Raw genomic sequence first — 15885 nt, 5'->3', positions numbered from 1 at the left:
TCCTAACTCAAGCTATTACAAAGGTCAACTCAAGCTACTGTCAAATGTGCATTTCTAAGAAACAAATAAAAATGTAATGTTATTAATATTGCAGCCTGCACTGCAAACTGTGCTGAAGATATGAGTAATCACAGTCAGGCAACACAAACCTATTTCATGATTTGAAACAATATTACTAATTAGAACATGCAGACACTGAGAAATTAAAATTTCTATTAAGATATTTTATTTAAGAAAAAAAAAAACTGGAAAAATGTAAAGAATTAAATGTGAAGCGTTTGTCATGTTCAGACCATTAAGTTGATTTAAAAGCACAGTAAATGGTCTGGTTTCTGCAACTTTCACTTAGGAGCAAAATCTGCCTTTAAACGTGAAAGAAAAAACATTTATGATAATTATCGGCATCAACTGATATAAAAAATTTGTATGTAATAATGGTAAATGTAATAATTAAGTGTACAATATCACTGCATAATGTTCACTGTATAAATTATAGATTAATCATTGTCACAGCTGTGTTTTGTTGCATGATTAACATTAATGCACAGACAACAGCAGGTGTTTATAGGCTGCTGTCCCTTTAAGACCTGTGCATAATGAAATAAAAATTAATATTAGCAAAAAAACAAACAAAAGTAGTCCTAACAATTATTGAAAATAATTAAACTGTTAGTAATAAAGGACAAATACAATTGAACAAAAATAAGATACAGATGAAACAAACTATGCTTTAATGCAAGTCTAATGCATTCAGTTAACAGCTACTAACTTCCTTTGTTTCTTATTAAAGCTACTGTCCTTCAGTCAAGAGCAGTGAGTGATTTTGTCTTTGTCTTTTGTTGTTTGATTAATATTAAGCACACAGTCAGAAGCTGGAATGGCCTGCTGTCGCTTTAAGAGCTGCATGGATCCAATTTACTGTTACACATTTTTGCATGTATTTTATGTTTAGGCATGCACCTTGAGCTAAAAGATGACTTTACATGTCCGTGTTGTGTTCTGTCTCTGAGCGCATCCCAGAAATTATACTGAGGAACAGCAAGTTCTCTTTGGCGCTTTTAAAACATGAATAAATCTAATCACCTTTAATAAATCAAGCACGTCCCATTTTGCAAAAGTCACGTTACATGATTTTACTGATTTGCACGTTAAATAATTGTTTTGTCTCAATTATTGTAATCGTTGGAGGCCAAAAACCATATTTCGATTAATTGCATAGCCCTAGGTTATCCTACCGTAGTTAACTTCTGAGCTGTTTTTTGTGTAATTTACATCAGTAAAATGTGCGTCTGATTATTCACTGAACTTCCAATCATTGTAATTTCACTTTATTTTGTCCTGCCTGGAAGCCCAGGTTATTTATTTGATGATTGAATAAACTCTTGAATAGGCAGGAAGTTACAACATGTGATCTACACAGAAAAATGAAGTAGTTTTATCATTCTTATAGTTTATTCAAATCTTCCTCACCCTTAGAAAGCACAGACTGACATCAATCTTCCGCATTCAAAAGCCAAGAGTAAAAATCAGTTTGGCCTGTTGATGAGATTAACTAGACAACACAAAATTTAATTTGACTATACTTTATTGTAGTTTCATTATAAATAAATTTGATTCATAGTTTGAAATAAAACAACTTTTCATAGTGTATAGCAGGGATCCTCAAATCTGGCCCACTCCTGCAGAGTTTAGCTCTAACCCTAATCAAACACACCTGAGCTGCTAATCAGAGTCTTCAAGATCATTAGAAAATCACAGGTAGGTGAGTTTGATCAGGGTTGGAGCTAAACTCTGCGGCAGATTGGACCTCCAGGGAAAGATTTGAGGAACCCTGCTGTATAGGCACAACTATATTTACCCTATAGCACCATCTAGCGTCCAAGCAGTATGTTTTCAATTTTCTGCATCTCCTAACAGTATAAATATTCAGCACATATTTGCATGAATTGTAAAAACGCAAATACTAGAGTGACCAAACATTTTGGTTAAATAATTGTTTTTTAAAAAGTGTGTATAAAATATGGGCCTCCACACACACACACACACCTCTCCTCTCAAATAAAAAAGGGGCAAATTCCCCTATCATGTTTGCTAGATTGAAGCAACAGTACTATTAAGAATTCAAATTTTATACTAAAATCCTTCATAGCTCTTATATCTTGTAAGTGTTAAAGTGGTTTGCTACCAGCAAAGGCCCTGCAGATGATATGCAGAATTGATCTTTAACAGCTGCAATTTTATCTTTTTTTCCATAGGTTGTAACTTTGTGGTACAGAGCTCCAGAGATTCTCCTGGGATGTAAATATTATTCTACAGCTGTTGACATCTGGAGTTTGGGCTGTATCTTTGCTGAAATGGTATTTATTTTTTGGAATGTACACATTATCTTGCTTTTATTGATTGCTTATGTTATTTTGCTTTTGACACACTTTCTGGCTTTTCATACCAGATCACTCGGAGGGCTTTGTTTCCTGGAGACTCTGAAATAGACCAGCTCTTTCGGATATTTCGGACACTTGGCACTCCGGATGAATCTATATGGCCTGGAGTCACCTCAATGCCAGATTACAAACCCTCCTTTCCGAAGTGGGCACGGCAGGACCTGTCTAAAGTGGTGCCACCCCTGGATGAAGATGGCAGAGACCTTCTTGGGGTAAGAGGACAACAAAGTTTAGTTAGTATCATTCGATGTTGAACAGCCTCAATATTTCAAGTCTAAAGATTGGACACCGTTTTTTTCATCTAGTCTTGTTGGAGACTTTTAATATTGTTGTTTTTCTTTCACTGTAGTGCTGGGCAATATGACCAAAAATCTGTATCTCCGTTTTAAGATTCTGGTGGTTTTGTTGTATTTTTTCTTTACCTGACTGGACCCTTATATAGGTTTATAGAGGTTTATTGGTAGCAATTTATTTTACAGTCCTGTTCTGCGTGTACACACTATGTGCGCATTGTAGCAATTAAAGTAACTGGGTAGTAACTAGGTACTAGGACTAATCCTGAAATTACCCCTAAAACTAACCTTGGCCCATGCAGTTACCTTAGATTACCAGTACTTTCTTAGGCAAGTGCACTGCAAGCAGGGCTGTCACGATTATGAAATTTGGGCGATGATTAATTGTCAAATAACTAATTGTGATTATGATTAATTTCCTGTTTTGGTACTTTAGCGATTAATTGTTTGTTTTAGGGCTTTGACGATTAATTGTTTGCAGTGTACAATTAACACACTTCGCACATTTAAATACATTTTCTAAAGTTATTTATTCAGTGAACATTATATACTGCATCTTTCAGAAATATGAAAATTCTGTAAGCAACAGACATCACAATACAGTGACCATAAGAAAAGACTGTATATTCCAAATAAAATCATATTCACGTATTTGAAAATTTTGTAAATAACAAATAAATAAATCACAATAAACTATGACCATAACAGAACAGAACAGGCCATAAATGTCACATTTCCGAACAAGGCTGATCCTGCTCCTTAATGGCTTGGTAGATTACGGGAGAGAAACACTTGCATGTTGACTTTCTCTGGCTTCAGACAACATCTCACTGGGGTCACAATATTGCCAGCTGTACTGAACGTTTTTTCTTAAGCAGTACTTCTTGCACAAATGCACATGTACTTTTTTTGCCAATTTGGACATTAAAGGAAACCTGGATTCATTATCTCGCCACCACAACAGAGGATCTGCTGAGGTATCTAGTGCCTCTTCCTGTAGGTACCGTGTCAGTTCAGCATCAGCTTGGCATTTTTTTGGCAACACATGGGTAGATGGTTGAGCTCTTCTGTGCTGCAGCAGATCACACAGCCTCATCTTTTTTGGTGCAGGAGGTGTTGTATCCACATCATCTTCTGCCACTGCTTTGTTAGACACTGTAAAGAGTGAAGGGCAGCGGTTATCTTAAAGTATATATCTTAAAATATATATTCGCTTAAGAGTTCCCCTTTTAAAAGGTCCAGGATAGGCTTCACTGAAGACACTGTCACATACTTTTCCCCTGAAAAAACATCAGTGAAATCAGCCAGAGTTTTCAGTGCTGCATTAATGGCCTCAAGGACAGATACATCCTGCCAGGTCGGGTTCTGGTGCCCATGTTTTTTGCCATCAATCAGGACACGTCTGATTGCAGGTAGCTGTTCCAGAACTCTGTCAATCATTTTTTGCTTCGTACCCCATTAGGTAGAGACATCCTGGAGAAAAAATTACATATTAGGTATAGTTTTATAGTTTTGTTAATAACTACATTTACATTACAAAAATAGTTTCAGATACAAATTTGTGATAATTTCAATTTGAAATAAGGATTAATATTTATATTACTTTACGTAAATTTTTTAGACATACAATTATATATAATAATAATTAATGTAATGTAAAATAATATAAACATTAATCCTTATTTCTCTACAGTTTCAGATACAAATATGAGAATTTCAAAGTCATCAAAGTCAGTTTTATTAGATAGATAGATAGATAGATAGATAGATAGTAATAAAATATGCTCACCAGAATTAAACTATGTTGGGGGATGTTGGTCTCCCTCTGTGCCTTTTTCAGGTCTCTTTTCTTTATCCAGCTCATACTGAAGGTGGTTATCAGATTTCTACACAGTCCTAGGGCTCGAGCTGTGTGCTCGCTCTCACTTGCTACAGCATTTGTGACAGCCAAATGGAGATTAAGCAATTTAGCCATGGCCAACCAAGTTTGCCCACTGCAGCCACAATTTTAGCTCCGTTATCTGTGGTAATGCAGGACATTTTTTTTTCATCTAATTCCCAGTCCGATAAAATACACTTAAGAGTTTCTGCTAGATTATCAGCTGTGTGGTTTTCTGGGGTGTACCTTGTCTCTAGACATTTTGACTCTTAGAGTCCAGTCAGCTGTGATGTAATGAACTGTAAAGCTCATGTACAGAGTCATGTTTTAGCTGGACCACGTCTGTAGTAGCAGAATAAAAATATCTTTGACAATATCTTCCTTCACTTGATTTGTACAAATTCGGTATTGCCGTTTTATGTTTTTCCTGGGAATTCATACTTGTTGTTGAAGTTCTGTAGCAATTCTTTAAATGCTGTTTTTTTCCACCGTATTAAACGGCTGCATCTCCTTCAATGTACCTGGTAACACTGTCTGTCAGTGTGTGCCATTTGATGCTGTCACGTTTATATTTCGTTATCCGTTCGAAAGCCTCTGCTATTGGCGGCTGACGGGATGTATGTGCGGTTGTGGATGCCTTGCAAACTTCGGCAAAGTCAGTGGGATGATGTGTCTTTAGATGGTTTCTAAGATTTGTGGTGTTGGCGCCTTTCTGGTATTTCTCTTTTACATATTCGTCACACTGCTGTATCAATGTCTTTCGGCCATCCTTTTTCGTCAGGTTTAAAACCAAAATGTGCCCAGACAGGTGCCGTCCGTTTCGGCTTTGATATTAAATCCATCTTTGCTGTATAATTGCACTGATATGGCTCAGTAGGGCTGCACGATTATGACAAAAATCATAATTGTCGATTATTCCCTTGAGATTGTAATTTGGATTATTAATAACGATTATTTTTTAACAGATTTATGCCATTGTTTGAAGCTGCATGCCATATTTTATTTATAAAAAAAAAGTCTGAAAACACTCTTCCTGAACTTTTTATTGCTTTTCTATAGCATTGAGCCTCAAATGTCAACTATAACATTGGTTTGGTTTCTTCTTTAAACAAAAAAAATTTAAAATTATGCATGTTATAATAATGTTATACTAAAAATTAAAAAATGGTTTACTAAAGGTATATATTTCATTTACAATTAAACAGATGAAATTTCAAATTACAGTAACATTTTACAGTACAATTTATATTATCAGAGCTCCAGACTAACATTCTAGAGCAGTGGCAAAGGCACCTGATTTGGTAGTGTTGTCTCTTAGAAATGCACATTAGAACAGGAGCTTGAGTTGGGATGCAGAAAGTTTCTTATCTTAGGTCTTAACTTAAGAAATTATATGTTAAATTAGGATTTTTCGCAAATTTGATTTGGGATTCTTATCCTATCTTACAAAATAGTATCTTATCTCTAGTTAGGAAATCTTAAATGGCATAATCAAGCTCGACAATCCACTCTCAGGTCTGTTACCAAGCAACCAACACTGCCTGAGCTGCTGATGAGGGAAACCAAAGCTACTTCACTTTGAAAATCGCCTTTTTATAAAAAAAAGTAATGCTCCTTTTGTTGGTCTCTATAATGCTGGTTGCAGTTTCTGTGCTAACTGTAATATGTTGTGTGGCAGTCTGTAATTACTTATAAATGTTTTGTCATCAAAATATAACACATTCAGAGTCCTCTTAAGAGTTTTTCTACCACTAAACATCTTCGTTCTTCATTGTCAATTATTAATAAATGTAATACTATTGTCGGACAGCACAGTTGTAAGCGTTTTTTTTCCGTTAGCTTTCAAATAATTTTGAAGTTAGGACAGCTGTGGGGTTGTCCTAAAGTTAAGACAGTTTTTAGGTTTTTTTGTCAAGTTAGGAGGTTTCTGTAATACCCCCTTCCTATCTGTAGTTAAGATAAGATAACACACTTAGGAAATGCTGTTCTGTAATAGCTTTTGTCCTAAATGTGGTCCTAACTGAAATTACCATGGTTACCAAACAGATAAGATAAGATTTTAAAGTTAGGATCTTACTAAATTAGTCTATACCATTGTAAAAACAAATACACTGACTGAACAAACATTTATGTGAGATAATAGGCCTTTATCACAGTCCGCGTGTCGTCACATCCGGCTCCGATTAGTAGCGTAAAGGAATTTCCGCCTGCTTTATTGCCAATGGACAGACGCCAGTTTTGTGAAGAACATTAAACTAATTTAGTTTAGTTGAACATTGGTCAGTGTTAAAACTGCTCATTTATACTGACTCCATACCATGAATCATGTCATCCTTCGTTTTAATGTGTAACATTAGTCTGAGCGACGCAGTTTAATGAAGAGCACGCAGCTCAAATTACTGCCAGAGGACTGCTTTAATTTTATTTTTAATATTGTGTTTATTTTTTAATTATATTTATTTTGATTAGATTAACCTCCTGCTCTTGTTCACAGTATAATGATATTCAATCGTTGCACGCAATCACGGAGAATAACTCGATTAATATGATCAAACTTATTTTTAATTGTCGTCTATGGGCTATATTTCTTTATTTAAACAACTTCAATTTGATGCAATTATAGAGGATTGCATCATAAAGTCAGCGCGCGAAAAAATAAGAGCATTACGTTAAATACAACAAGTTTGCCCTAAACCTTTAATTTAATCCTCCTATACAGCCTTTAGTCATAAAGTTATAAATTTGGCTAATTCTAATGCTTATTAATGTGATATGTTGTTTGTATAGTTTTCTCGCTGTTCTGTGATGAAATAAGGTGATCAGACTGTGAAGAATTGCCTATACACATACAGTATGCCTTGTGCGCTCCTTTTTAAGTTACGGAATACGCATCGGGCTATAGTGACAACATACTCCTTCGTTTCATAATAATTAATTGTTGTAAACTGGGATTGGTGTCTTTAGAAGACGTATATGTGCTGAATTCTACATAAATAATCCACAACAATGCCGTGCAGTGGGCACAGCCACTGATAGAGGCTGCAGCGGAAGTTATTTTTTACGCTACAATTTGAATCTTCCGCTTTTCGAACGCAGAAGTGTGATAAAGGTCTATAAAACAAAAGTCTAAAAATGACCCTCCCCCCACACACAATCCCTCTAGTCAACTAAGAGGGGGATTCCCCTCCATTTTCTCTGAAGCCATACTTGCTGCATTTGAGGCCAAAGACTACATCTATATTTGATCTATGGGATTCAAGTTTAACTAGTAAATACCAAAAAGTGTTTATACAGTAGCTAGACAATTTATGAGGTATTTGCTAGCTAGCTCAAGCTGTGATGCTCTTTCTGCAAGCCAGTTTTCTGTTATCATACAGAAGTACAGTGCTGGTCAAAAGTTTGGACACACAAAAAAAAATCATTTACTTTCCGTGGCATTTTAAAATGGATGATGTTTTACGAATGAATTAGTTTTAATGTTTGTACTATCATTATGTTTTGGTATTATTGTCTGTGTCTATTTTGTGAAGCACTTTGGGCAACTTAGTTGTATTTATACAGTGCTATATAAATAAAAGAAAGAAAGATAACTATTTTTAATGTTTTAAACTGCATATCTTTTGCTCATCAAGCCGTCATTTATTTGATCAAAAATACAGAAAAAATATTTTGTGCAATATTGCCGGTATTACAATTTAAAATAATGGTTTTTCTGTTGTAATATACTATAAAATATAATGTAGTTCTGTGATGCAAAGCTGAATATTGAACATCTTTACTCCAGTCTTCAGTGTCACATGATTCTTCAGAAATCATTCTAATATGCTGATTTATTATCAATTTTGGAAACAGTTGTCCTGCTTAATATTTTTTTTTATTACCTGTGATTCTTTTTTTTTTTTTAGGATTCTTTGATGAATAGAGTTAAAAAAAATTAAAAATTATTTAAAATAGAAATCCTTTGTTTAACAATACACTACCATTCAAAAGTTTGGGGTCAGTATCTTTTCTCTTTTTTTGAAATAAATTAATACTTTTATTCAACAAGGATGTGTTAAATTAATAAAAAGTAGTAGCAAAGACTTACAGTGGGGCAAATAATTATTTGATACACTGCCGATTTTTCAAGTTTTCCCACTTACAAAGAATGGAGAGATCTGTAATTTTCATCGTAGTTACACCTCAACTGTGAGAGACAGAATATTTAAAAAAAAATCCAGAAAATCACATTGTATAATTTTTAAATAATTTCTAATTTATTGAATGAAATAAGTATTTGATCACCTACCAACCAGCAAAAATTCTGGCTCTCACAGACCTGTTAGTTAGTCTTTAAGAAGCCCTCCTATCCTCCACTCATTACCTGTATTAATTGCACCTGTTTGAACTCGTTACCTGTATAAAAGAGACCTGTTCACACACTCAATCAATCAGACTCCAACTATGGTCTTGCTATGGGCAAGACCAAAGAGCTGTCTAAGGACACTAGGGACAAAATTGTAGACCTGCACAAGGCTGGGATGGGCTACAGGACAATAGGCAAACAGCTTGGTTAGAAGGCAACAACTGTTGGCGCAATTATTAGAAAATGGAAGAAATTCAAGATGACTGTCAATCTCCCTCGGACTGGGGCTCCATGCAAGATCTCGCCTCGTGGAGTATCAATGATCCTGAGATAGGTGAGGGATCAGCCTAGAACTACACGGGAGGACCTGGTCAATGACCTGAAGAGAGCTGAGACCACAGTCTCAACGGTTACCATTAGTAACACACTATACCATCATGGATTAAAATCCTGCAGCGCGCGCAAGGTCCTCCTGCTCAAGCCAGCACATGTCCAGGCCCGTCTGAAGTTAGCCAAAAACCATCTGGATGATCCAGAGGAGGCATGGGAGAAGGTCATGTGGTCAGATGAGACCAAAATAGAACTTTTTGGTATAAACTCCACTCGCCGTGTTTGGAGGAAGAAGGATGAGCACAATCCCAAGAACACCATCCCAACCGTGAAGCATGGGGGTGCTTTTCTGCAAAGGGGACGGGACAACTGCACCGTATTGAGGGGAGGATGGATGGTGCCATGTATCGCGAGATTTTGGGCAACAACCTCCTTCCCTCAGTAAGAGCATTGAAGATGGGTCGTGGCTGGGTCTTCTAGCATGACAATGACCCCAAACACACAGCAAGGGCAACTAAGGAGTGACTCCGTAAGAAGCATTTCAAGGTCCTGGAGTGGCCTAGCCAGTCCCCAGATCTCAACCCCATAGAAAATCTTTGAAGGGAGTTGAAAGTCCGTGTTGCCCAGCGACAGCCCCAAAACATCACTGTTCTAGAGGAGATCTGCATGGAGGAATGGGCCAAAATACCAGAAACGGTGTGTGAAAACCTTGTGAAGACTTACAGAAAACGTTTGACCTCTGTCATTGCCAACAAAGGGTATATAACAAAGTATTGAGATGAACTTTTGTTATTGACCAAATACTTATTTTCCACCATAATTTGCAAATAAATTATTTGAAAATCAGACAATGTGATTTTCTGGATTTTTTTTTAATATTCTGTCTCTCACAGTTGAGGTGTAACTACGATGAAAATTACAGATCTCTCCATTCTTTGTAAGTGGGAAAACTTGAAAAATCGGCAGTGTATCAAATACTTATTTGCCCCACTGTATATTGAGAGAAAAGATTTCTATTTTGAATAAACACTGTTCATAAGTTTTTATTCATCAATAAATCTTGAAAAAAGCATCACAGACCCCCCCTCCATTTTTTTTTTTTTAATTTGTATTAGTTTGCATGCATGTGAGCCTATGATCAAACTAAATGTTTATATTTATGTTTGTATGAGATACAGTTTTATAAATTTCCAGATCTGTGTGGCAGCAGCATACAGTAAATAAATCAATAAATCCACTGCTCTCTTGTCTCCTCTGAGGCTGGGACTAAATAGTGTTCTGTGCTCATCTTTGCAGCCAAAGACCGAACAGTTAGCATGTTTTGCTCAAAATTTCACCATAACGTTATAACTGGTACACTGTTGTCGCTTGCGGAATCAAAATGACGGCACAACGGGTAGAAACGTACAGATTTGAAAATGAGATCCCGTTGCCACGTCACAAAGGGAGCGAAATCAGACGCGCTCGTTTTTTTTCAGAAGCTTGCAGAAAAAGGCTTACTAAAACAAAGTTACTGGGTTAATCTTTTTCACGTTTCCTTGGTTGGTAGATGCACTGGGGACCTGATTATAGCACTTAAAACCTGGAAAAGTCAGATTTTCATGATGTGTCACCTTTAAGACTTACTGCCACCTAGTGGCAGTTTGATTCATATCTAGAGTATCATTTAACCTGTTAACCTTTGCCCCCCATTTGGGGCCTCACAGGTGAAAATAACCTACCTAAATTAAAATGGTAACAGTTCCTGACAAAGTGTGCTACACAAACAAATTAGGTATCTTTGGAAGGAAGACACTCTAGGCTTTACTACCCATCATCCAGAGTTGATAATGCTCAAAAAGATAAAAAGTTATAGACACTGACGTGCCTTGAAAAATATTTTTCCACATTGAATGTTTTTTTATTTCATATACAAATACATGAAATAAGTCCTGGAGCAATCCAGAAAAGTAATGGATTGAAGTGCGTTGTGATTGGTAAACAGCTTAGACGGCGTTTCAGTATTGCCATATCAGTTCAGACCCCGAGAATATTGAACAAGAGGATCGTGTATAATATTGCAAGACATATTAAAGTGGTAATGTTATAGTTGTTGGTGGTTTTTTTTGGGCTAAATCACGTTTTAGATGGGATGTAAACAACAGCTTAATAATAACTGCGTTGACTATGTACAGATAAGTGCAACGGTAATATGTTTATTGTTCTTTAATTCTAACATTATAACATGAATTGCACTGAAACTGTTATACAGTTGAATTTATTTATAAATAGTCCCACAGACTTACACTATTTGTGGCGGCATATATATGCAAATGAATTCTCTGCCAGCAGGAAGCTCTGTTGGAGCGGGAGAGAGCGAGGTTTCCCCGGTAACGCTGTACACAAAGCAGAGCTCTGCTCACAAACGCTGCTTTATCAGACATTACATGCAAGATGAAATGAAAATGACATCCAACATTTTCTGAAAATAGTTGGTTTCCATCAGAAATACAGTGATATAAAAACACCGCTCTGGGTTTCGACTTTGAAACGTGCTCCTCAGCCCGCAACCATTCAAATTTCTGTAGGCGGGATTTACAATTTGTGATGTCATAAATAGCAACGAGCCGTTCGCTGTAGTTCTTGAAAAGGGATTTTTTTAAAAACAAAATATCTCCCTTTGGAGTGGACTTTGAGATTTGTAACTTTGTAGATCTTTTTATGCCCAAACATACACCCTACACGCTGACTAAAATTCAAAAAGTGAAAAAGCATAGTAGGACCCCTTTAAAGAAATTTACTGAAGAAATAGTTTGCAGTTTCATCCGCAGAAGTCAGCTTTAACACTAGCGATGGAATTCGTAGGCAGACCTGCTTTTTCAATTAAAAAACACCAGCAATTATATCCTAACAGAGGTTGCTAATTGCGTCAATGCATAAGTCATCAAAATTCTGATTGCTTATAATTCAAAACACTGTCCAGACGATATCGATATTATATCGTGGTATGAGGAAAACAAATTGAATCACATTCTAGTAGACCTTAGTTAAATTACAGGCAAAATATGTATTTTAACCTTATATAATTAGAAAAAAAACATAATTTCAAGATCTAAGGCAAAAATAGGTCTGACTTTAGATGTGTGAAAAACAGCAAAATGGACTGAAAGAACATGCAAATTCACTCTATGACAGCAGATGGCGCTTATGGCCTCAATTTAGCATACCTTTGGCTTATGAACAGGGAGGTAAGAGAAAAAAGTTTTGTGAAGAGAGTTCCCTTCAGATACTCATATTAACCCCCTGCCCCCAATTCATTTTTTATATTTTTCTTCCTATATTTCGAGCATTGTGAACAGTGATCTTGCACTGCCTGCTACAGTATTTTCTCTCTTTGTGTCGGTGTTCTGCGTCTCTATCCTGTGTTAACGGCCGTATACAGACTTAGTAATATGACCACACAAATTACATTTTGGGAAATTATTGTAATAATATTGTAACCTAGTTTGTGTGCAGTTCCGAAAAGCCGATCGTGTGTTTGGAGCAAAAACTATCCGGTTCTGATTTATGTCCGATCAAGTTCTCTCTCTCTCTCTCACTCACTCACTCACTCACTCATGATGCAGTAACGACCACGGGGGAAAATCTTTATCTGTCCATCCAATGAAATCCATGAGTATGTAACGGTATCCACGGTATACCAAAATCCATATCATGGCACAACATAATACCAGTAGTCACGTTAATACCGGTATAGCGCCCACCCCTAATTCTGACTCTGTTGTGCTTGGGCTCTTTCATTCCTGCTTGTAGCTATATTTTACGTACTGTATACTTATTTTTATATTGATATACTGTGGCGGGAGGAGCCAACGACAGACACAGTGGGCGTGGCGTCAAGCCTCGGAGAGGTTTTTATTAAACAATATTTAAAATAAAGTGTCCAAAGGGGGAAAAGTGTCCAAAATAAACAGGGATCTGGTGTCCTCGTTGTGCTGCGGGGCTCGTGAAGGAGGGCAGTGTTCAGGAGGGAAGGGTCCAAAATAAACAGGGATCTGGTGTCCTCGTTGTGCTGTGCATGTGTGAGGCTCTATTCACGTCAGGTGCGCCTCATCACACGCCGCCAGCCCTGGCTGTTTCAGCGCCCCTCCTCTCTCACACACCCACTCCTGTCGGGAGCCTGGTGAAGGGCGGCGAATATGGGACGGGGTGGTGATGATGGACAGGGGGGAGGCAGCCGACTCGTCACAATACATATATGTATTATATGATTGAAGTATACAGCTTATGCAAATATACAACTATAATGAATCATGTATACTGAATTATACTGAAGATTTATACTGTTTTAGAAGTAAAAGTAAAATCTATAAATGAGATCAGATACATTTTTGTAAACTGACCGTATACATGTGTTAGAAGATTAATGGTTAATGTGCTTTAGAAGTAGTAGTAATCTATATGTAGACACTGATGATGGTGTGACATCAAAATTTTAGTCTTTGCACTGAATTTTTTTATATATGGTCTCTGAATAAAGACTTGAAGATTTTTGTTTCTTGAAGGATATCACTAAATGCCCCCTACTGATTTTTCCTATTCCTTGTGGTACTGTGTATGGATTCTCAGTGGCCACATTGCAAGTTTAAATTAAATATCTTTATTCTAATAATAACAATTCAGTAAGTGAATGTTTTCAACTAGGGAAGTACACAGTTACCAGAATACTTACCAGAAGTTGTCGCCAATGATCAATCAAGTGTGACATGACTTTATTGAATTTCAAATTAGACAACTGTACAGAAAGTATCAAAATTAATTTTTAATTTTGGGACTGGTGATGATTGATAATCTGATTCACAGGAGATCTACCAACTCATGTCCCCTGTCCATCCTTGTTTCCGAGTGAATACGATTGTATTTTACATCTCTACCCCACAGTTTTTACCTACAAACAATATTGATTTTAATTTGATTAAATTTCTAGTTTAAATTTTTTTTTTGTTTTTGTTTTTTCCACAGCAAATGTTGATCTATGATCCCAACAAGAGGATCTCAGCAAAGAATGCCCTTGTTCATCGGTTCTTCCGTGATGTCACCATGCCAGTGCCCCCCTTACGCCTCTGAAGTCGTCTGTGATGGGTACTTCAGCAGCACTGGAGTTTGGGTTCACTTTCTGGGAGTTATTTCCCAGTTGTTTGGAAATTGATCAGTTTTATACTATGACTTTTTTATTTCATTATTCTAAGATTATATTGTTCTAATTAATGATTTTAAACCAAACTTTTGATGGATTCATAAAATAGTTGTTTCTGCAGCTTAATAAACTTGTTGCATTTTGTTTACATTGTGTAACATTGTTTCCACTTTCTGTTTTTTTTTTCACAACTTTTTCAAAGCAGCAATTAACACCGCAACTAACATACAGGTATAACAGAATGAAATGACAGTAAGTTCCATTTAAACGTTATATTGGGCAGTGGGGATCTCCTCTGTGTATAAAATAGTGTTGATGCTAGTTAGCCAAGTTTAGTACAAGTCATGCATTACTTTGGAGAACTCATTTATTCTATGTAAAAATCCTTTTTTCCCCCTTTGCTCCTCATGTTTAAAGGGATAGTTCACCCAAAAATGAAAATTCTGTAATTAATTGCTCACCCTTAAGTCTGATAAAAACAGCTGATAAAAACATCACAATAATCCACACAACTCCAGTCCATCCATAAACATCTTGTGAAGCAAAAAACTTGTTTAGTGCTTATGGGAAAAGGAGGCATCCAGTGAGGGTCCTCTGGTCTTTCTGAGTTTATAGTCCCTGTTTTTAGTTTCTACTTCCTGAGATTCCCATGTCATTTGTTTCTGTAGTTACTCATTATGTTCACCTGTGCCTACTGCCTAGTTTAGAATCACACAAGGAATTTTTAATGCAATAAAATAAAACACAATAATAAAGAAAACAGGTAATAAAATAAAAATTTAATACAAGACGACAATAAAAATATAGATTTTTTGTTTTGGGACCAGAATGATAGTTCAGTGTTTGAGGCAGCAGGAACTTCACATCTGTTGAAGATCTGCATGAAGATAGAGGCCAGTTGGTCAGTACAGGCTTTTAAACATACAGGTGAAATGCCATCAAGGCCTCAAGCTTTTCTAGTCTTCCAGTTTTTTTTGGAAGACTTGGCACTCCACACAGACTATAAACGCAGATTAAATTGCAGCATGGGGATTTAGGTGTTTGTGTGAAGTGGGGTGTGCATCTCAAGAGGAAAGAATAAAATCTGTTGAACATACCTGGTCTGCAGTGAGGTTTATGTAGGAGGCATGTGTCAAATTGACAAATTGAATGTGCCAGATTGAAACAGGGATTTTCAGCAGACATTGCACAGATCATCATAGTCCTTTGACCAGCCTGTCATCTTCCTGGAGTGTATCCTGACACATCAAAGTTTAGCACCCAAGTAAATGTGATTTAACCCTTGCGCAAAGAAAATATATTTTCTAATATATGAACGATCAATATATTAAATGGCATAACGGTATATTAGAAATTATATTGAATAATACATAAGGAATTGCCGCTTTCATATATATGACACTACTTATACAGTGGGTACG

At 36.4% G+C, this 15885-nt stretch overlaps 1 protein-coding gene across 4 annotated transcripts in view; it reads left to right on the top strand.

The window, feature by feature from the left end:
- LOC306854659 (cyclin-dependent kinase 2) overlaps window positions 1–15558 on the top strand; it is a 37262-nt gene extending 21704 nt beyond the window's left edge. For 3 of the 4 annotated variants that reach the window (XM_079392845.1, XM_079392846.1, XM_079392844.1), the window contains exons 6-8: window positions 2256–2357; window positions 2450–2653; window positions 14290–14969. In XM_079392845.1, the coding sequence (XP_079248971.1) occupies window positions 2256–2357; window positions 2450–2653; window positions 14290–14394 (411 nt within the window). In that variant the 3' untranslated portion in view covers window positions 14395–14969. Of the gene's footprint in view, window positions 1–2255; window positions 2358–2449; window positions 2654–14289 lie in introns of all 4 variants that reach the window. The other variant, XM_079392843.1, reaches the window with a different exon arrangement.
- The last annotated feature ends 327 nt before the right edge of the window (window positions 15559–15885 follow it).

This window comes from Barbus barbus, assembly GCF_936440315.1.
Source record: "Barbus barbus genome assembly, chromosome: 35".
Lineage (NCBI taxonomy): Eukaryota > Metazoa > Chordata > Actinopteri > Cypriniformes > Cyprinidae > Barbus > Barbus barbus.
The sequence above is the reverse complement of the archived record's forward strand: the minus strand, read 5'-3'. Positions and strand labels throughout refer to the sequence as shown.